We start from the raw sequence: 22,640 nt of genomic DNA, 5'->3' as shown, positions 1-22,640 counted from the left end.
CCCCCCCCCCCCCCCCCACACACGTACACATTCTGCATTCACATTAGACATTTCAATAAAAAAACAGCTTCTTCATAAGACACTGAACAAGTTTGATGACACGCCACAGGAAAATGGACACAGATATTCATCTGGACAGTTTAGGCTACGAGTCACACATCTCACTACGTTGAGCATTACATGCCGAGCCACAGGTTGGAAACAACAGCAACGACATTTAAACAGCACTGACACGACTACGACTCTTGTCATGCATATTGGACGACAATCATGCACACAAAGCAGGGGAGAGAGAGCTAGAGGCAGAGGGGTGGAGGTCGCACGGTGTTGTCTGTTAACAAAGACGTTATCAGTGCGTCGTAGCTCATGTAAAACAAAGCTACTACAAGTTTTCCCTCGGATTGGCAAAAGTCGAATATTTCCATTCAAGCGCCCCAATCTGATAAACATGGAAGAGGATTAGGGCCACATGTGAAGAATAAGAAAAATGTTTTTTGAGTTCTGACTTTAGTCAGAATTCTAAGCTTTTTTCCACAGACTTCTGTCTGTTTACTCAGAATATTGAGTCTGACTTTGACTTTTTTCCTCAATATTCTGACTTTAAACTAACATTTGTTTTGTGTGTGGCCCTAAATCTCTTCCATGTCATTGAGATTGGGAGAGTTATATTGAGAGATAATTTTCTTTGTTTTTTTTAAGTCAGAATTGTGAATTTAAACTCAATATTCTGGGGAAAAAGTCAGAAGTCTTTGGTAAAAACTTATTTTCTGACTTAAAACTCACGACTCAAATACATTTCTCATATGTGGCCCTAATCCTCTTCCGTAGATAAACCCCAAATGGAGCTGGATGTTTTATTTTAAGACTTAATTTAATTGGATTTTCTTGGCACTGTTTTGAACGAGTTTCATCTTAGTTGTTCGAGCAAAAGTGTTTTGTTGTTGTTGTCACGCACCACATAAAAGATGTTGGAAACTCACTTCAAACGTCTCAAGCGTTATCAAAAGAAAAACAGAAATTCCTCGAACATAGATTTTCAGATGTCAAGTCCAGTGTGAATGTGTAGGAAATAATCATGTCGGTGAACGCTTGGCGCTTTCGGCGCTCACAATGGTGTGCTCAAGTATGTGACTTGCAGGCCACCGTTACATGCAGGTAACAGAATAGAGGATCCAGGAGGACAGGGTTCAGCGGGGGATAGACTGGGGTCAGGTGCCTCTACTTTCCTTGTGGGGGACTCTGGCTTCTCTGGAGCCTGTGTCACACAACTATCAGCCACAGCAGCAACAGCAATGCTGAGGGAGGGGAGTGGGAAACAGAGAGCCGTTACTTTGACATCAGAGTGAGAAAGAAAGATAGATTAGCAGAGAGGGAGAAAGAGACAGAAAGCAATGGGAGAGGTAAGAGTCGGTGTGCTTCACTTGTCTTGTAAAACATTGCTGAGAGGTAGAAGCAGAGTGCTATCTGGCTTCTGCTGCAGGGACAGTGCCCCCCCCCCACATTCTAATCTACTGGGTGTTGCAAAGTGCTAAAGTGTTGTAAATTGTGATTTGCATTGGATCAGAGTACTGTAACTTGGCTGCCTGTTCTGCCAATGTCCCAGTACTTGTCACATGACCAAAGTAATGTTTCCATGACGACTATCCAAAATGTTAATACCAAAAGTGTCTGACTGAGCCTATAGAAAATGTGTCATGTATTTGGAAATATAAAAACAAGGGAAACTAACAATTAATTAAATTTGTTTTGGCAGAATTACATTATGTTGTTCTATTCCTTCTTTCCAATATTTCCTACATGTCTAAGCAGATCTTCTATGATGTATTCTTATAATATGCACACTCCCCCACCCACCAGAACCCCCCTTAATGAAATCCTGGAATCGCCACTGAGTGCCTGCGAGCGGCACGAGGAGTCGCCGAGGCCAGGAACTGGCAGAGCGTCTCGCCGCTACTTGAAGCTAGCATCGCTGCTTTGAATATGGAATCAATTACAATATTCTGGAAGAAGGGGGGGAAACCTCTAAAACAAGCACTGTAATCTCATCATGCAAGTTGATTAAAAGGCACCCTCAGCCAGATTCTGCACACCCCCAACCTCAGATGTGTTGGTACTATTCCCAGGGAGGAAGACAGCCAACCCCTGCACACAGCAGCATCATTCCCATAGGGATGTAGTTTGCATCTTGTATAGGTGACATAGCCAAGGGTATCGTGGAAACCCTGGCAACCAGGTGTTTTGCACAAAGCAATATTCAATCATTCAACTTGAATATTGCTTATTTGCACAATAAGCAATATTCAACTTGAATGCTTGCTTTTTTCTTGGTTGAAAACAGATTTCTTACACTCCTTCTGAAGCAGATGGCGGAGACTTTTATCACCTTTGAAATAACACGTGAAGATAGTTTCGATTCACAAAGCTCTGTGGCTTGTTGTTTTCCTCAGCTGCCTCCTCTGCAACTTCTGTTTTTCCCCATGTGTACAGGCAGCAGCTGGCAATTGTTTAAAATTGCCATGGCCCCTGGTTTGTAGGCAGAACATAATTGGCTATAGGAGGCATAGTTGACTGGAGGAAGGACAGAAAGAGTAGAGAAAGTGGCAGAAATACAGGGTCCTTAAACCTCTCTTTTAACAGCACTTTGACTGGCTTGAGAGATTCAATGAAGGAAGTTGCATTCGTTCTGAAACATTCTGAATTCAACTTGAATGGCCTACAAATATTGCTTTTGCAAGGTTCAGGCATCTACCTCCTCAGGGTCAGATGTGATGGAAGCAGATCAATATCAGAATCATGTTCAAACCATTCTTCCATGCTGAACTGCATGGGGTTTTAGGTTAAGCCCAATCATCCAATCCTAGATCGGCTGCTTCAAAATCAAATTAATTTGCATAATTCCAAAACTTTTCTCCAAACAACATTTAGAGACAGCCCAACCTCTGGGCCTGCTGCATACTCAGAAATCTCCTTCCTGATGATGCAACTCTCCAACAGGTGAAGCCTCTTCCCAAGAACAGACGGCAGCACAAGCTCCTGCAATCAGTCCTGATTAAAAACAATTGTGTTTTAACGGGAAATGGGCTCACTACAGCCCACATTACAATCAGGCAGACTTAATAAGTGTCGCTTCAATGATAATCATTGGTTGTATCAGCAATAGTAAACTTTTAATTCTTGGTGCTATTGGATTATTTCTCTGACCTATAGGAAAGGAGAATATCAGGTATTAGAAAGGCTGCCAAATTTGGGTCCCGCAGTCCAAGTCTGGCTCGTGCTCCCTTTGTTTTCGGCCTGCCGTAGTTTGCTCATCTTTATTCTCCTCTTATTTTGAAAGTGCTGTAAAATAATGACATTATGACTACGGAACTTCTATTTTCTGCAGCTCTAATCTGAGTTTTATGCCAATGTAAAGCATGGTGCTGGTTATCTTCACTTTGCTAATTAAATACAGCATGTAAGTTGTATCTATGAAGAATTACAAGAATTGCGTCATTCTTCAACATCAACATTTATTTTTGGCCTGTGGCCTTCCATCCAGATACATTTTGGCCCTTCATATGAAAGAATTTAGGCACCTTTGAGCTATCATATGAATGACAAGGAAGCCGCGACATGTTTGCAGTGTTCTTCTGTCTTCGAACACCAACTATCCCCCCCAAAAAGTGTTTTTTTTCCCTTTTTCAAAGGGTTTCTCTCCCATGGGCTGACAAGAGTGCACACCTAATCTTACCACCTGCCCAATCCCACTGCAACATTCTCTGGCAGAGGCTCGGTACTCACAGGTCATTATCTGTCTCAGTGCGGGTCTTTTGCTGCCGCCGATGGACCATGAAAACAGTAACAGCCACGCCGGCGATGAGTCCAATGGCAACGACACCTCCGAGTATCCCGATAACGCCTCCCGGGGGACCCTGCGGCTGCGGCTTCGCTGCAGACAAGAGGAGAAATGACAGTGTGAGGATCGGCGCCCTTTGAGTCATGGATGCTGCTGGGTCGAACTTGTGGGGAATCAGGGGAACTTACAACAGTGAGGACAAAGAAACCAATGTTACGTATCCATGACACGTTTTTTCACATATATGGCAGCAAATGATTTCAAAATGAGTCACATTTCTGGACATAACTTCAACAATTGGTCAAAATATTTCCAAATGAAAGCGGTAATGCATCCAAAAAGAAGGCAAAAACCAACCAACAATAGACGGCTGTAAAAGGAAAAGTCTTTACAAGCAATTTTACACACAGCATTTGTCAGGCTTGAGGCTTTCTGTCATAAAAAGCTATATTCAGAGACATATTTCAGGATGAGACCATTGTCCTTCAAAGCCTGGCGCGGCGTGGATACCACACAGTCGTGGTCACTCAGCAGCTGCATTTCTAATGTGTACTAGCTGTTCAAAAGAAGCCTAAATTGGCTTGGATTTGACAGCGAACCTAAATGCACTCTTAAGAGCACGACAAAGCTATTGTATTTTTTAAAAGTCTTTGCCAGCAGGGGGTAATGAATGCAAAGGTTATTCCAGGCCTTGCAGAGTGGGATTGTGTGCAGTGGGTTTCCAATGTACAACAATTTATCTAATTATGCTGAGAACAAAACACAGAAAAGTTAGTCTTGCAACTGTAAACTGAAATGGCCAAACGATCTAACCCAGTAAACATTTCAGATTGTTGATGTTACCCTCTCTGCTCCGTGTGCAATGCTCCAGTCACCACTCTGTTGAGACAGCCAAGGCTATTAACTTATAAAATCAAAGGGCACAGTTATAGCAGTGGAAAGCTACAAATTCAAGGGATTGATGTAACCTCTGTTTTCTAAAAGCGGCACTGGGCTAAGATCATCTGCTAAACTTAATTTTGTGCGAATGTCTTGTAGAGACAATCTCTGGAAGTGTCTCCGAGTTTCTGAAGTGACTGTCAAAAGCAGTATGTACCCAGTGCCAGAGAAAACATCTGAAGCGAGAGGAAGCATTGGAAAATAAATACTTTCTCGATGCCAGCTCATAATTGTTTTAGCTTGATACATTGAAAAAAAAAATTGGAACGTGCTTTGAAATCTTTGCTTAAGGGCCTGCTGATGTTTCACTTCCAGATATGATATCAACAATGAATCATGCTGTATGAGATCAGAACACATTGAAAAGGAATTCATCCGTTGTCGTGTAGATAAAGCGAAATTACTGCATGTCCCATGTGAACCTCTATTGTATTCCAACAGATGTCAGGTAATACCAAAATAGGACCGTCTTCTCTTCTCTTCTCTGAAGCATAATAGATCTTCTTTTCTGGCTCGTTTTCCAACAAAAGCCATTAAAGCTGTCCTTTTTTAAGACAGGCCAGGGACCAATCAGTGGCTGTGAGCCTGTTGTGTTGGGACACTGCCAATTCTCCCCCATCTTCCCCTTATAAAAGGGGAAAGCCTATCTCCTGCCCTCATGATGTCTCCATTATTATCTGGCCATCCCTGCCGGTAGTGACAGGACAAGGCCTTGCTCCCAGGGGGCCTCTTCTCAACATCCCCTGCCTGCTTGCTTGATTCACCGCCCATAATGATGGATACACAGAGGACTACTTCACATACTGCCACACACACACAATAGCAAGCACGCTACTCCACCTTGTACCCAAAACCTGCTGCCTCAAAGTCAGCGTTTAGATGTTGCGTCCATTAGGTTGTCGTGTCACGCTGCACTTGTTGTCGCTGCTTTCCTTTATCTTTTGGTATAAAAGTCACCTCATGTCAAATCTACAAACCAAAAGGAAGAACATTTCTTTTTATTGTAACCACACTTCTTTCTTTTGATGCGTAGCACAAAGCTGCCGCTTTGAAGAGCGGACATGAATGTGATATTGCTGTAGCATGGCAACAGATAAGCTAGAACTCCTACTGTTGTCTCATAGCGCTGCATAGTGAAAGCCAGTGGGCTGAATTTCATGGCCCTAATGCAAAATGCCAGACACAATTGTTGGTGTTATACAACAAACACACAGAGGAGTGGACTGGATCAGAATGCAATTTCCCTGTTGTGGAGCCTTAGGCAGTCTGCACACCTCCATGCACACGCAGGTAGGGTGAGCCATGTGGCGAGCAGTCTTGAGTGCTTTGTCTGCTTTTTATCAAGCTGGAGAAAAATGAAAGCTTTCGCGGTTCAAGTTTTGCGTCAAAGAATCTTAATCAATCTTCACATGTATGTATTCGTTGTTTTGGTGAAGGGTTTCAGCGTCAGATGGCAACGCAGAGAACTCCCTTTAGCGTCTGTATAGAACGCACCGGGCATACTGTAGGGTGAATGCCCCTCAACCGCAAGATTGGCATAGTACTGTGTGTGTGTGACAAATTAAGGTTAAAGTTCCAGTCCTTTTGTAGCTTGAACCGCGTGAATGTGTTTTTGGGTGCATTTTTTAAAATGCACCCCTCTACAGAAGCCAAGCCCTTCAAACTGAGTCCTAGTAAGATAGTACATCCGTAGCAGATAACTGGTGCCTGATGATTTAATTACTGCAGGGAATGTTTTTAACGAGTTGAGAAATTGCAAAATCCCTTGAACTACCAAGGTCAAATCTATTTAATAAAAGTTCCAGTTCATCACGACAACCAACAGCACATGGATTTTTGATTGCTTACAAAAATCCAGTGTTTAAAAGATTTTTTTTCCCCTTTTTTTAAAGTCCACCACTTTATAAAAAGAGTAGAAAAACATGAACCAGAGTTCCGAATCCAAAGGATGGGAGCTTTTGAAAAATGGGAAGACAAGCATGGAATTTGGAGTCCAGCTGTCACAGGAGTTAAGAAAATGAAGCGATCAGGCGAGCATGACATTCAAATTTGTCAATGAGTCACTGATAAATATTAATGCCTGACCTTGGCTTGTGCTCAGCCTCTGTGCTGCTGTTGTAATCTTTAGCAGAGACTCAAATTACCGTTGTCAGTATTCCCTGATGCCAGTGACTTAGTCCTATGAAAGTAATGCTTTGGAAATTCCCCCCACGCTGCAAACAGGCAGTACAACATGAACAGGGCTTTGTCCTTGGTGAAAAACAAGCAGTTGATTGCCAACACTAACAGGCACGGGGACTGAGTTACTGCATGCTGAATGTCTGCTTCTTCCTGCTTGCCCAACCACCAACAGTGGCAGGAACAACACCAGCGCCATTTTTATCCACACCTCTTGTTGAGTTGTCCTCTTGTCCTAGCAGGAAGGTGTGTAACATGTCAAAATAATAAAACCACAACTTCTGTTGATTGATGTGTCCAATTATTATGTTCATTTTTCATACGGTTACACAACGTTAGAGCTTACTGTTATGAGAGATTTGTCCAGTGGTTGGGAGAAAATGGTGCGGCAACAGTTTCTTTGCACACAAGCAAATCAAGAATAACATATATAAACATATACAATTTGACATGTGCTATGTTATAAATGTATAAATATGGCAAAGGTCACCAACAAGGGGGGTAATTTTATTGAAATAGCCGACAAAGCCACCTATGGAATTGCACCCTAGGAAATGCTATGTGACCATTGATCAATTGAAGAAACTGGAGAGAAAGGCACACGGGTCCATTACGGATGAGGCAGAGGCACGTTTCAAAGTAGAGCAAATGCTTTTATTTCTACATGTGCTCATGCCTAGATGACTAGAAATAGACCGGGGCTTAAACTGCTGAAAGAAAAGAATAGGGGGGAAAAAACAAAACTTCCTAAATTGGTGGGGTAAAATTATTCTTAACAAAAGTGGTAAAAGTTCCAGTCTTAAAAACTGAGCTCAAAATAACCTGTAACCAAGCCAAGCAGATGCCACTTGAGAGGCAGACTACAGTGCGGAGTGTTGCGGTGTGCCACCGCTACTCAGCTCAAGTGCAGCACGGCAAATCAGAGCAATCCTCACAGCAGACCTGTACAGTCGATATTGTATCCCTGTGCAATTACTTACATACTAAAACAGTAAAGGAACCTCACCGTGGGTGCCTAGCTTTCAAACAAGATGGCAGCCTGCTCTGAGAGAAATAAACTCAAATGCAAACAAATAGATACAGTAACCTAGTTTTCTATATAAGAAAAAAAGTCACACAACAATGACTGAAAGTCAAACTTAACTGAAATGAATATGAAATGAAAATAATAAGACAACCAAAGGACAAAACAAAACAAAATGTTGAAAATAAGAAATGGGCAAAACTACACCAAACGACTGATGGACAAGGAGAGTCTCCTGGTAGCGCTTTAAGCTAAAAGGTGATTAACTACCAACTGTTTAAATTGGAAATTCACAAAATGTGTCTTTCACAGTGTTGGGCAAGTTACTTTTAAAAAGGAATTAGTACAGTTAATAGGTATTTCTTACAAAACGTAAGACCACCCAACTCTACCTCTGATTGGCTTATCATGAAATTTTACCAAACCTCAGCCAATCGTCAGCATTTATGCGCTTGTCTCGTGCACTGCCGACTAACCACGGAAGAAAAGAAGTCTTGGCCTCTCGGCTCAGAGATCTAGTAACGGTAACGGCGTTATTGAGATGGGAAGGGTAATCAATTATTTTACTCGTCACTGAAAAAAGTAATGCCGTTAGTCCCATCACTGGTCTTTCACATACCTAAGGGCAACAACCACTGGCCTACAGGCACAGCAGGGACAGACCAGGACACAGATACAGGACAAATGAGCACAGGTGACTTATGTAGTCTTGCCCTGATTAGGGGGTGGTCCAAGGGAGGGGGCCAGGCTAAGGCTAAGGGTAGTATTCCCCACTACAAACAAATGAATGCAATTTAAACAGAGTGTAAATACTGTTTTACAGGTGAGGCCGGAATCTAAATAATAACTTCTGTAAACTATTATCGGTCTGTTTGACCTTCTCCATGACTCTGTTGCAAATTTGAGCCACTGTACGAGAGCTGCGATGAGGATTGTGTGTAAAGCTGGCCAAACCCGACAGAACTACTGTGTTTCACAAAAGCTGCACCTGCAGTTTGTTTCCATTTTGTGACGTGTGGTACTGGATTGTAAATTTCTAAGAGGCAGTGTACTGAACGTAACCCTCATGTTGTCCTCGGGTCAAAATGACTTGTTTTCCTAGATCAATGTTCTTTTTAATTCCCCAAAATAACATGATTGATTCCATGCAACTCTTTGGCGAGTACAAATCTACTTTCATTAATTTTGGGGCATCTTATTCAATTTTATAGGATTTGAAAAAAAACAAATTGAAGTAGTTTTGAAATAGTATTGAGTAAACGTTGTTCCAATTTGGGATTATCCATCAACATACATTCCTTTAATTTTAGTCTAAATAACTCCTAATTTCTGCTTTTCTAACTCAAACATCAGGTATAATTTCTTAAAACATGAAGTTTATTGACAACAAATTCCAGAAATAACTGTTGAAAAAAGGGACAAAACATGAGAAAAAGTTGAAAAAAAAGTTGATTAAAAGCAAACAAAAGCCTAATTTAGCTGTGTGTGTACTTTTCTGTAGTATTTCAGGCTAATCACCTAGGCTAGGCTAATCACTGTGACTTCAGCAACACTACATTTCAAAATAGAATCAAGAAAAAAGTTTTACTTTTCATTTAGATTTTTTTAGCAAGGCCTACATTGTGCTGTAAAAAGCCTACTGGTGTGTGTTACAAAGGTAAACAATTAGATGCTGGCCTCAACTGTAATAGAGTATTTATACATGGTGGTACTGCTTCTGAAAGCTCCATGTATTGCTTTTGTCCACTAGTGGGCACAGAAACATTAAACTACCTGAAGACAAACAGCCCTGAAATTCCTTAGAAAGAACTTCTGCCGCCGCTGATGAAGCAAAAAAAAGGTACAAAGCCACAAAGAGCGTGGTCTAACATTTCAAGTGAAATATAAGCTCTTATTACAAAGGTGACACCAAAATCAAAGAACGAAAGAACCGAATATCGGCAAAGTATAAACCCTATGACACCCTCTGATTTTTCACCAGTGGAATACCTGCCTGGATCCTGACCAAACTCTGTTAAGTAAAGGTTGTTGTTCTGTCATAGCTGCCACTGAAATATTGCTATTGATTTTCAATAAATGTAATGCAGCCATCCGTGCAGCGGCTGTCTCTGTGCTGTCAGTCCACCTCCGTGGCACATATGAGCCCACAGACTTGACCTTGGCGTTTTGGAGGCTAAAGCTCCCTCCGTGATGGCGGCAATCTTCAGTCTTGTCACATCTACTCCCCAGAGTTCATTGAGCTCCGCCAGATGTATGAGCTGTGGTTATTTTTCTATGCTGCACAGTACATCCGAACACAGAGACCAGTCACAGGCCTGCGCACAGTCCTACGTCGGCTTTCATAGGCTGTGTGGTATTGCGTTTGTGTCAGCTGGTAGTCCACGGAGAATCATGTTTCCCTGAAAATCCGACAAGACGGCATACTTGACGGAGCGCATCCTCCACCCAGCAGGTTCTTCTGCTTGCTGAGGAGTTCAAACGTGCAGCCATCCAGAGGCCTCACTGGATTCGGGGGACACAGTAAATAAGTGCTTTGCGTGTGATTATTACGTATTCATTCCTCAGGCAGAGCCTACAGATTTGTATGCATGCTCCCAACAAAAGGGGTGGGGGGTGGGTGGGTGATTATTACTTAGGGAAAGATCTGGCAACATTTCCATGGAGCAAAAAGCCACTGATCAGCTGACAAAGGAAAAATTGATTGTTTTCCATTTGCTGCTTGTGGCATTTTTTTTTGAGTAAATGCGACCTACATGCAAAATGACAGAGAAATTCAGCATCTGGACCATCCAATCTCAAGCGCCAGAACATGTGGGCTCTAGTGTTACCAGACGCCCATAGAACATGTTAGTCACACATACCAGGACAGGAAGAGTTCAGGTGAGAGGCCAAAGGGTGAGCCTACTCCAGCTGGAGTGGGCTGTGCCCACCAAATCCAATCTGTCACAGAATGCGGCAACGCAGGATTTAAATGAAAGCAGTGGGGTTTTTTTTGTGAGCAGACCTCTGCCACATACCTGCTGAGGCCTGGTGTGGTTCATCAGACACTGGCACAGGGAAGACAATTCCCAGTTTAATGATATCTTTCAAAGCACAGTCGCCGCCCCTGGTAATCTGACAGCAGACACTAATAAGGAAGGGTATAGAAAAGCCTGAAAGTATAAGACAACTCACTGATAGTATTAGGAGGAGCGGTTTGTGTAGGGCCGCATTGTGAGAACGGTCCAGTCGTAAGTCTGATCACATTCCAAGACTGGATGTGGCTCCTGGCGCTCTCCCTCTCTCCCATCAGAAATTGTAATTGCTGTCGCCTCCACAGGGGCCATGCTATTTTCCAGCAATACTGGGGAGTTTTCAAGTGGACAGATTGAGAGTCTGGCTACTAACCCACGCCAGCTCCACACCACCGATGCCAGTCTGAGTCGGCCACCTGTTCCAAAGACCACAGTGACTGGTTCTCTAGCTGGGCTTGAACAAGTAGCCGGTGGCCCAGCCGAGTGAAACATTCAAGGTGTCTAGTTGCCGTTATCTCTCTATTCATGAGTTGTACAGCTACCTTATGTGGAAGTGAATGCCCAGGCTGTTAGTCATTTATCTGGAGGAGATCTTTTTTTAATTTATTTTTGTCTAGCCTTTTTCCACATCGGATAAATGCTGCAGGCCCCAATAAAAAAAATAAATGTGGTTTAATGGAGTTCATAAATCTGTGTTTCTGGCTGCCAACTCCAAGTGGCACATGCTGTGTTGTCTCCTTCTCCCACTCCTCCCCGACTTGGTAATCTTGTTAAAGTTGAATGTTTCCAGAGCTGTCTCCTCTGGGAGTTTGGGTTTCCTGATGTCATCCTCGTTTCCACAGTAGAGGCCTACACCAAGATTAACACTGATGGTCTGTCTCGGCACCACTTCTCAGAGCCCATGTGTCCAAACTGAGATAGGGGCCCGATGGCGATGGGGGCAGGGGGCTTGTTATGATTTGTGATTGCTGTTCTAAATCACTCCACAGAGGGCAGCACTTCATTAAAAACAAATTGTTAACACATGGGATGTGTTTACTAGGATGAAACCGAGCTCATTATGAACGTAACTGCCATGGACCTGCTGGGCCACCATGAGAAACACCTGAGGCCAGAGTCTAACATCATATTACAACAGTATTTTAGGGTTTTGTTTTATCATATATTTCATCACGTTTATTTAACTCGTGTTTTATTTTCTCAGACAGCCACAGAAACAATCTAGACTAAGATGGATGTTGCTGCATGGTTGAATAAATGTCTGCTGAGCCACTTCCTCCATCTTCTTTGTAAACAGTTTTTCGACTCAATGGTACGTTGGAGAAATCTCGGGATATCACGAGCCTTCAATAATATAAAAAACACATAGCACGGAAACGTAAGCAAGGAAAGCTGGAGATCTCCGTGTGAGCAGGCTGACATCAGCTGGAAATGTCTGGTGCACCGCTGCGTCCGGCGGGGTAGATGAAGCGACGACAAGCGCCACCAAAGCCCCTGTCAATCAATATGAGATTGCAGCCTGCCAAACTGATGCCGTTGCTGTCATGAGGTATTACCTCCTGTGACAGCCTAAATAACAAGCGTTGTAATTAAAGAATGATTGGAATGGGTGGACCAATGCCTCCTAATGGGGGAATAAACCGCAACATCGCTCCAGGAAGTGAATTGCACTCATTTATTAACTTCAGGAAGCCGGTAGCGGCTGTCAAGATGCAGCAGTTTACTTTAAAAGCTACATAACTTTCCTTCCATTCTGCCCACTGGCCTGTTCACTGGTTCACTTTAATTAGAAAATATATCCATAAAGGATCATATACTTGTCCCATGGGCTGCTGTTTTACTGTTTTAAGATGGGAAGGTTTGAAGTGAACAGTATCTCTGCTTTATTTATGTGGTCTTTCTATCTAACATAATGGCCGCACTTTTAACCCTCCTGTTGTCTTCGGGGTCAAATTTGACCCCTTTTTAAAAGGTTTCTATATCAGAAATTTGGGTTTCTTTCGAACAAATAGTCCAAAAAAGTAACGTGGATATTTCCCTGTAACGTTCCTCACAAGTCAAATAAATAATCAGTCTACTACTTTCATTGAATTTGGGTGTTTTTTGGTGAAAAAAGTAATTGATAAAAGAACTGGAAAATATCACTAAAAACAATTGTTAATAAAAGTGAGTAAAATGTGAACAACTGTTTAAAAAAAAAAAAAAAAAAAAAAAAAAAAAGGAAAGAAAAGAAAACTGTGACAAAAAAGTGAAAAAATGCAGAAAAAAGTCACTTTTTTTTTTTGGGAAAAATTTAAAAAAAACTTCCGAAATTTGGGGGGAAAATCACTACAATTTCTAAAGGCTCAGAAAAAGTCTACAAATGTTGTGGATGTTGACTTTTGGTTTCAACACAAGAAATAGACCCCAGTTTCCTGAGTGGAAGTCCTGTGCTTGTTTGTCCAACCCACCACCCCAACCTGCCTCTTTACATGGAATATGGCACACTTATACTTTGTCACCTCACTTCCTCATTTGCTCTTGCAAAGTTTTCGCAAGTTTCTACTCCCACGGAGAGGGACAGTCTGCTTTGGCCCCTTAAAAAGAGCTGGCCATGCAGCGTCGGTGATAGGGCTCCCAGTCTGCTTAAGCAGGCACTCTCTTGCTCTCGGGCCCTTTCATGCGCGAGTTGAACTCCTCTATCTGTTGAATGTTAATTTAATGGCTGCTCTTCGCTCTAAACTGAGTGAACGGCAGGGCTTATACAGATCCGTACCCTTGCCTCCATCTCGTCCTCCCTCCATTACCTTCTCCTGCGTGTAAGCAAAATTACTTCTCAGTGTCTCTCCCTGGCAAGTGCCACCAGGTCACGGCTGTAATTTCCTTTGCCGGGTTTAAAGCTGACAGAGTAACAGACCCGGTCCGTCTGGATATGTTCAAGACCAGGTTTTCAATTTAGCAACACTTGGACTGATGAGTCTGCAGATCCCATCCCAAAGGCCGGCTCCTACTGCTGCCCCCGCTGCTAAGCAAGTGTGTCATCTCAAGCATCATACACACTCGAATGTAGGATTTTTTTAAATAACCTCTGTTGGGTTGAGTATTGGATCTGAAATACAATATATTTATATCCCTGGACTAGGCTGTGTGTATTCTCTCTGGAAAATCACCATGCATTCCTTTATACTCACTGGAGGACCACTGGATTTAAGCACAAGAATATGAATTCACTATTCAATATTCATTTGTAAAGCACTTGTCTCCTGTCTGACTTTCCGATTTATTATTTCCCCTCCACTGAGTCTTTGTAGGGTATCTTTCTATCATATTTTGAGAGCTCTATTTTGGGGATTACCAATCCGTTAACCCAATTACCAAGGAATCCATTCCAGCGGCACATGAACAATCGTGGAAATGAAACGTCGTTGATTTAGACTACACCAACGATAACTGAGATGATCTGTAGACCACTGTTTTATGAAGATTGATCATCTGTCCTATATTAATGTAAAGACATCAACATCATTTCCAGGTTCAGTCTAGACTTCGCTCTGTGAGAGTCCACATATGAGGCCTCTCTGGGAATGACATGCAATGGCATTTTCAGATTAGTATGCCAAAGTGGTATTGAATAAAACGTATGATTTGCATACGTGGGTCACTGTGTAAAGAATTCTGAAAATTAGCTAAAATAATTAAAAAACATTTTGCTGAAAGAGATTGTTTTCACAAATCTGAGGCGTGGTGTTCAGTTTATTCTATCTGGATGTCTGATAATGATTCTGAATATCTTGATTGAGATTATAACCTAACAACATCTGGTGATTATGAATACTTTGTCATACAGCCGACATTACTCTGACACTCTTTAAAACACTGCTAGATGAACATGGATAATCTCCTCTACACAGACACATAAAGTCATCAAGGTCATCACTCAAAATTATCATGTAAGTTTTAATGACAGAGCACCTAAATGTTCAGCTTTTTCTCATTAACCATTTCTTCAAAAAGCCATGAAAAGTTAAGCACTGTATTTCGTAAGCGTTCCATGTTTTTTTGTTGTTGTTGTCGTGTTCACCACATTGATGGCCACTTAATAAGAATGCGGCTAAATGCGAAGAGAGGACATTACTGTAGATGGGTGGGCGTTGACATACAAGACTTTTAAGCCAGAGAGGAGTTCAATTCCAGGGGCTTCCAACCAGGACATGCATGTTCCTTATGGAAATTTCAATCCAATGCACCATCTTTTTTCCTAATCTTAACTAGTTGTTTTGGTGTCTAATCTTTACCTTCGTTCCAGCAAAACGCTCATACTGTGTGGACAAAGTTTAACCGTAACGACTGACAAACAGCAAAACAAAGCAGCTTGCAGTCCTCTGTAACCACTGCTGATACACCGCAGGTCTGTAGCTTGTGTCACAAAGTTTTGTAGCGGCTTAAACAACTTGCATCTACCACTAAGCTTCATGGAGCTCCTAGCCAGCCGGGGTCACGTGATCAGCCGGCGGTCTGCTAATTTTGTAGGATATAATACGTTATGGTGTGCAAACATTTTCGTACGATTTCATACGGACCAGTTCATGCGTTGAAATGTTGCGTTAAACACAGTTCGGTTCAGTTCATCTTAAAATATGTTTGACAGTTGGAGACAATCAGTCATCTCAATGAATCCCCCTTGTTTCTATGGATAACTCTGATGCTGAAATTCCATTATTTTCCATATACACTAACGGTCAAAAGTTTGGGTCAAATTTCCATGCCACTCCATTATAGACAGAATGGAACAGCTGATCTGAGTCGGTGGCTGATCTTTATTGCAATATCTACATTGCCCATTATAAGCAATCATTCATCCAATGTTCCAAAGGCACATTCGGTTTAGTATTCTGATATAATTTTAAAAAGCTAACTAGAAAAGCATTGGAAAACCCTTTTGCAATTATGTAAGCACATAACGTGATCTAAAAACTGCTGCCATGGTTAAAAAAACACAATGTAACTGATCTCAGCTGGTATTCTGTCTATCATCATATACTAGGGTATATAGGTAAGGTTGCAACGGTGAAATTAATTATCATTAGAGTATATTTAATTCAAAATAGTAAGACTGACTCTTGTAATGGGAAAACTGGAGCTGATGTATACATTGTGAAAACTGTTCTCGTCACTTTGTTTTTCTCTGCAGGTAATAATTAAAACTTGATGTAGTTTGCAGCCAGTCGTTCTTTCACTTCTCACTTCCAACAATTCCTCTCTCGCTGTACAGAAACAAGTGATGGCCAAATGAAGCTTTGTGAACCAGTGTCTTTCTTTTCTGAGCCCACAAGATGGCGCTCTCTGTTCAACAATTGGTTGAGAATACACTGAATCACAATGCCTTAAAGCTGGTAATATTTGTTGTCATTTTCTGTGCTATTCCTTCTACATCAATGTACAGTAATGTAACGTGGATGCTTTGACAGAAAGCTTCCTAAGTTAGGGTTGGAGAAGAGATGATCCATCACTCAAAATGTCTCCAAAGAAAATGTCACTACATGAAATTAAATACCTGTAACCTGTCAACCAAACATGTCCTGAGGCAGTGGCCTCGTTCTACTTTTTAGGAAAACAAGACAAACCAGACCAAGCTCCTTGGGAAAGGACTCAAGAGGTGGCCATCTCAGAGATAACCATCTTGTCTATCCTCATCAGCTTAGAGCCGAGACAGTAAACAAACGTATCCTCCAAAATGGAAAGACCTGTCTGCTGATACTTCTCCAAGTCGGGTTTGGAAGTTGGGTAATATATGTACAAATAAATTAATACATTCACATAATGAGTATGTATTTGTGGACCCTTCATATTTTTCTAAAATCGTGTTTTCCCCAAGTCCCTCAAAGCTACTCAAGCTAATCAAAGAACCAGGGGTGGATTTAGTCATTTTGAGGCCTAATGCTAACCTCTTCATTAGTTAGCATTGTTTGCGCAAGCACCGGCTCCTTGCTGCTCTTTAGTAACGTTAATGTTAGTGTTGTCAGTAGCCGTCGTGAAAAATGTTGTTACCTTTGGAAGTTTTGCAAAAAACTTTCTGCTTTCTTCCCGCTTTCTTCACTTTTTTCAGAACCACTTCGGTAGCTTTGCTTCATTTTTCAACAATCTTTAGCCTAGCTACAGCTTTCAACATGCTGAGCCGTTTGTTAACAAACACACGCAGATGCGCGGTAGGATAATGGAATAGTCCAATGTAGCGGGGACTGGGGGGAGTTTCTAATCATGAATTAATCAATCGGATAGCACTTTAGCGTATCAATTTTTAGAGATATAATTAATTGGTGAAAAGTAAGACAACAAATCACAACCATAAGTTTGGAGGTGTTTTAGGGGGCCCTTGGTAGCTAGGGGCCTAAGGCAATTGCCTACCTTTGCCTAATGGTAAATCCGCCTCTGCAAATAACCCTTACTTCACCCCCTTTATAGGTTTTATAATTTCACATTATCTGTTCAGAAGCTTATTTCAATTCAGAGGACACATTGCACTCTCAGAAACAGGACAACATGTTCAGATATCCAATTATCAGCTAAGCTAACTAGCATGTAAAGTAACCGTTACTGGTTTCAGTTGCACAGCTAGCACATCGATAGTAGACGTTCACATTTGTAGTATTTGGTTACATGTAGATTGGTGGTTTTTCTGGTGGCTAGTTAGCCATAGCCATAGTTGTACTTTGTTGGAGTCAACAGTAACTGTGTTATATTAGCCTCAATGTGGAAACAGATCTACAGACTGCTTTGTGGAAACAGAATAGATAAACTGAGTAGATCAAGACTAATACCACAACAGCTTATGTATCTAAGCCTCTATTTGTTGAAAGATAACTACTTAAAAATATTACGCAACAACTCCAGGGATTTCACACTGAATAGCCTACTTGGTTCACATTATCCACTATGACTTGAAAAACAGATTTTAGGTCTGTGTTTGCCTGATACAAGACGATTGATGTTACAGCACACATTGTTAAGTGATGTTGTTGTGTTTCCAAAATAAAAGTGGATTACAAGAACAACACTCCGGATGATGTTCGAGGTATAACAAAACACAGTATAGAGCATAAGTAATTCATATACCAACTCTGTGTGAGTTACAGACAAAAGTATTTAAAAATAAGCTCTCTGCAAATTAAATCAATATGTTTTTCAGTGTGGAGTGGATGAATGCCAGCAGGCTGGTAGATGACATCACATGTTGATGTTTCCCGTTTACAGTCGGTAGAGGAGACGTGTTCATGATCACACACTGTGCATTAATCCAAGTTAATGTAGGGGGGAGGATGCCTTCTCTTTTGGCAATTTGTTCTTCAAGAAGCTTGAAACCTCCTATATGTATATGTACATGGAAAAACAATCAATATCAGTGACTATAATGTCTGTAAGTGAGCCAGAAGCCTTACACTGGCAGCTACCGCCTCCATACTGCTTGACTGGAATGCAGATTCAACAGACTGGCAATAATGTGCACTTCATTGTGGTTTATGGAGAGCCAGGCTGCTATAAGAACTCCATAGTTTCCATAGCGCTTGAGATTTCAGGCATACACTCCAGTGATAACTTGAAGCAGTACACATGGTGGAGCGACCAATCAATGGATGGGTGAAATGCTTTCATCCTGGAGCCCTTGGTCCCACAGAAGAGGAAGGTAAAGAGAATAACACAGTATTGGTGCATGCCGAAATTGCACAGGTGGAAGTAAAAACCCCTAAAATTCACACAGGGGATCCTCTGGATCAATCCCCACCTCCACTGCAAAGAAAATGTATTAGTGTCGCCAATCTGGCAATGTCTCAGACATCAAATCCCCACATGAAGCAGAAATCTGTGTCTAATCTGAGAAAAGGAACACAAGTACATCTGCAGGTTATAATACTCATGCAGAATCAGACACAAGTCATTCAAACCATTTTAAATACCAGTCAAACAGTGGGCTAACATCTTCCATGTCCTTTATGTGATACCAGGGGTCCAAAAATACTTTTTTTTTCCAAAGATTTGCATCAGTGTGGATTCATTTTTTCTGCAAAATAGCCTCGGGATGAAACTTGTTTTGCTGGAACGCGTACATTCAAAACTTGTTTTAGTCGTGCAACAGAAAACTCTGATTGGACAGATAGTCTAGCCACTGTAGCCGTCTGGATTTACCCTGCAGAGAGTTTAACGTTGCCCTGTAACACAAAACCATTTTACTTAATATGTCAGATCCATATGTGTTGTGTTATGTGGCGAATGTAAAGATGAACTGCTACCTCATCTGTCAGCTCTAGCCACTGAAAAGAAATAAGAGGAGAAATCAGGCCAATCACAACAGCTGGTCAGTCTGACGTCATGTTGTCTGAGCTCATTACTATTCATGAGCTCGCCCAGTTGTGCTGGGTTAAAGATGCTGATAGCAAGGCTCTCATTGGCTAGCTGTTAGCCAATCAGAGTCAAGCAGCTTCACTCGTTGAATAATAATGAGAACCGGCACAAAAGGAGCTGAGTCTTCCTGCAGGCTTTCTATGCCACACTAGAATGCCTTGAAACAAGGGAACCAAGGCATTTTATCCTAAAAAAATGTTACAGAATCCATGGTAGAATTTCAGACAGTTCCACAAAGTAATGAAATATGTGTGGCAGGGCACTTTTAAAAACACAACACAAAGAAAGAGGAAGGTAAGGTAGCAGCAGTTAAGAGTGACGAGAGTGCAACTGTGCAATCCTGGAAGTTGAACGTCATGGATGAAGACTAGTCTATCAATAAGACTTTCAATTTCTCATCTTAAAACTGCTAATTACTGTTGTTTTTTTCTGTACTATTCCATCTGCATCACTGTACAGTATATGCCATAGGTAATGTAACGTGACTACTTAGCTACCAAAGTTAGAGTTGGTGAAGAGTTGATCCAAGTCTCAAAATGTTTCCAAAATGAAATATCACTAACTGACAACCATAATTAATAACCTGCAACATGTCAACAAAACATACATACATATGTCTGAAACCTCATGTTGTTTTCCATGGGTCAACTTTGACCTGTTTTCGTTTTTTTAATCATAATAAATAGACCTTCTTAATAAGCGCTGAAACTGTCAACATTAGAAATATCAAATAACTTAAAAAAAAAAAAAAAATGTCCGAAAAAGTGACTATAGTGTTTTATGGTTGACGGGATTAAGGGGTTAAGGTCGTGACCTCTTCCCACTTTTTTAGGAAAGTACGATAAAGCTCCTTGGAACAAGAGATAACCATCTTAGAGATAACCATCATGTCTGTCCTCCATCAGTTTAGAACAGAGACAGTAAACACATATATCCTCCTGTCTGCTGACACTCTTCCAAGTTTGGTTTGGAAATATTTAAACAATGAAAATCTTTAGACATGGATGCATTAAAGTCATGAGTATGTAACTGTGATTTGACATAGCAGCCAAACAGTACAATACATTGAGTGGAATTACATGATATGTCATTTTGTATGTGCCACTGAGCAACTTTCATAGGAATGAACGCCATTTCCAGGTGTTATTATACATCCAGAGTGCTGACACAGCAATTAGGACCACTAGGAAAAATATGACCCATCACCTCAAACCGCAATTTGAAGCCCATTACAGTCAATGAGGAGGAGAGCTATTTGAGATTCCTACCGAGAAGGTCAGCCAAAGTAATGTTATAGCAACCTCACCAGTGGATTCAAGTCTCTGTGTGTTCTTACTGCAATTGAGATGGCATTTAAAAGAAAGATGAGTCCACAAGTTTGAGTGTTTTGGAATATGTTTTATTTCACTCTGATGTACCAAATGCACTGGTATGCTATCCACATTACCCAGTAACAGACCGCGGTGGGCGAATATAACCATGACCTGGCCTCTGAAGTCTGGCTCAGGGTTTAAAGTTTAAAAAAAGAGGAGGTACAGGTACGTCCTCTTTGCGACAGACAAGAGAAAAATCTCTCTTCTCAATTGGAGAAGCTGGCTTAACTCAGATCTGCTTCACACCACGTAACAGGGGGGACTATTGTGATTCTGCACGCATACCATCACCCCAGCTGAGCGCCTCTCCGCTCCAAGCACACATTGCTTAGAGAGACACCAGAGTTTCAAAGGCATTTCACAGAGCTGCTGAAGCTACTTACTTCCACCGCTAAATACTGCCAGGGAATCTCAAGACTCTGCTGCGGTCACTGACAATTATCTGTGGTGGGAAATCTGTGAGGGGAAAGAGCACGGGGGGAGGAGAAGGAGATCAAAAAAAAAAAGACCCTCCACAGAATTTAAAGTTGTGCGAGTCCTTGGAAAGAAAATCAGTGCAGACCCAGAAAAATGCAATTTTCTTTGTTACTTCTACCCGAGGATACATTTTTGTGCATTACAGAAAAAGGATTTGTCCTTGTTTTGACTCAAATAGAAAAATATGCCTTTACATGCACACAGAGTTAGAAAAGGACACTGTAACTCTACCAGGTTTAATCATTTACACACATGATATCTCAGTTTGTTACTTTTGGAAACCTCTCGATTGTGGCAGAAGAAAAAGAAAGAGAAGAAAAGAAAGAAATGTCAAGATGACGCAGTAAAAACATACTTTATTATTCTCCGAGAGCCCAGGAAACTCACACAGTTCCTCCCAGAGTCCAAAGCAAACACAGCTAACCTTATCCGTACCTTGACAGCAGCGACCCAGTACAGTTAAGTCCATCAAGACCGAACGAAGATTTAGCTGTCACCTCACAGCTTTATATTTCATTTCAAGGAAAAAGTGTCATTTCATCCCTACTGCTTGCTCAGATTGACAAATGTGCCACTCGGATAAGCAAGATTTGGTGAGGCTGCATGGAGTCTGGATTTAAAATTCATTCCGCATTTTAAATCACAACGTCGTCAGAGTGCAAGACGGCTGAAAACAATGGTTAGTCTTATTTGAAAAACATCTATTATTGAATTTTATGCAGTGAAACACCTCAAGAGACGGAAGACAAAAGCTGAACTCAAAGCCGACAGTAAAAAGCCTTGTTTTGTGTGCTGGTTTGCAAATTCTGGGTTCTTACACGTCTCTGCTTGAGTTGCATCGACACTGTATTAATTGCAGAGTGTCGGCGCCAACAATCGCACTACAAACTGCGAGAGTAATTGATAAACTAAGTAACTGCGTGGGAATCAGGGGAATAGCTTGGAAGACAAGTCGCTAAATGGTCCCATCCACAAAGTGCTATTATGCAGAGGCTCGCAGCACCATTCCCAACCACATGTTTCATTGTTCAGTTTCACTGGAGCAGCAACGGTGTAATTCTGACTGGAAGCGAGGACCCCGGTGGGCAACTTGTTTCAAACCCCAGATGCACAGATGATCCATAAAGTCTAGATTAATATTTGCTTTTGTGAATTTGAGGTTTCTCTCAATTTTAATGTGACTTCTGCCACCACCTTTTCACCGGCTTAAACAGACAAAAACACACTGATACGATGAAAGCAGTGATGACAGGCAACAACATGTGTGGACTGGAGTTTGCTGTTGACTTTGGCATGTGCAGTACATCATGTTTATTTTTATTTTTTTTGGAGCGTTGTACATCTTATTTTAATGTATTTGAGGGACATGTGTAGACCATATGAATGGTTTAAGTGGATGGCTGTGTAGGTATAAATGTATGGGT

At 41.5% G+C, this 22,640-nt stretch overlaps 1 protein-coding gene across 6 annotated transcripts in view; it reads right to left on the bottom strand.

The window, feature by feature from the left end:
• Nucleotides 1-22,640, bottom strand: part of nectin1b (nectin cell adhesion molecule 1b) — a 190,257-nt gene that overhangs the window by 41,664 nt on the left and 125,953 nt on the right. For 4 of the 6 annotated variants that reach the window (XR_004655939.1, XM_034866636.1, XM_034866635.1 and 1 more), the window contains exons 6-7: nucleotides 3,781-3,928; nucleotides 1,227-1,295 (exon numbers count right to left, since the gene is read on the bottom strand). Coding sequence is in view for 5 of the 6 variants with exons in the window: in XM_034866636.1 (XP_034722527.1) it covers nucleotides 1,227-1,295; nucleotides 3,781-3,928 (217 nt within the window). In the remaining variant the exon portion in view is untranslated. The remainder of the gene's footprint in view (nucleotides 1-1,226; nucleotides 1,296-3,780; nucleotides 3,929-22,640) is intronic. The other 2 variants (XM_034866638.1, XM_034866634.1) reach the window with 1 other exon arrangement.

The sequence above is a fragment of the Etheostoma cragini genome, chromosome 3 (assembly GCF_013103735.1).
Source record: "Etheostoma cragini isolate CJK2018 chromosome 3, CSU_Ecrag_1.0, whole genome shotgun sequence".
In the NCBI taxonomy this organism is placed as follows: domain Eukaryota; kingdom Metazoa; phylum Chordata; class Actinopteri; order Perciformes; family Percidae; genus Etheostoma; species Etheostoma cragini.
This window is presented reverse-complemented; position numbering and strand designations above follow the sequence as displayed.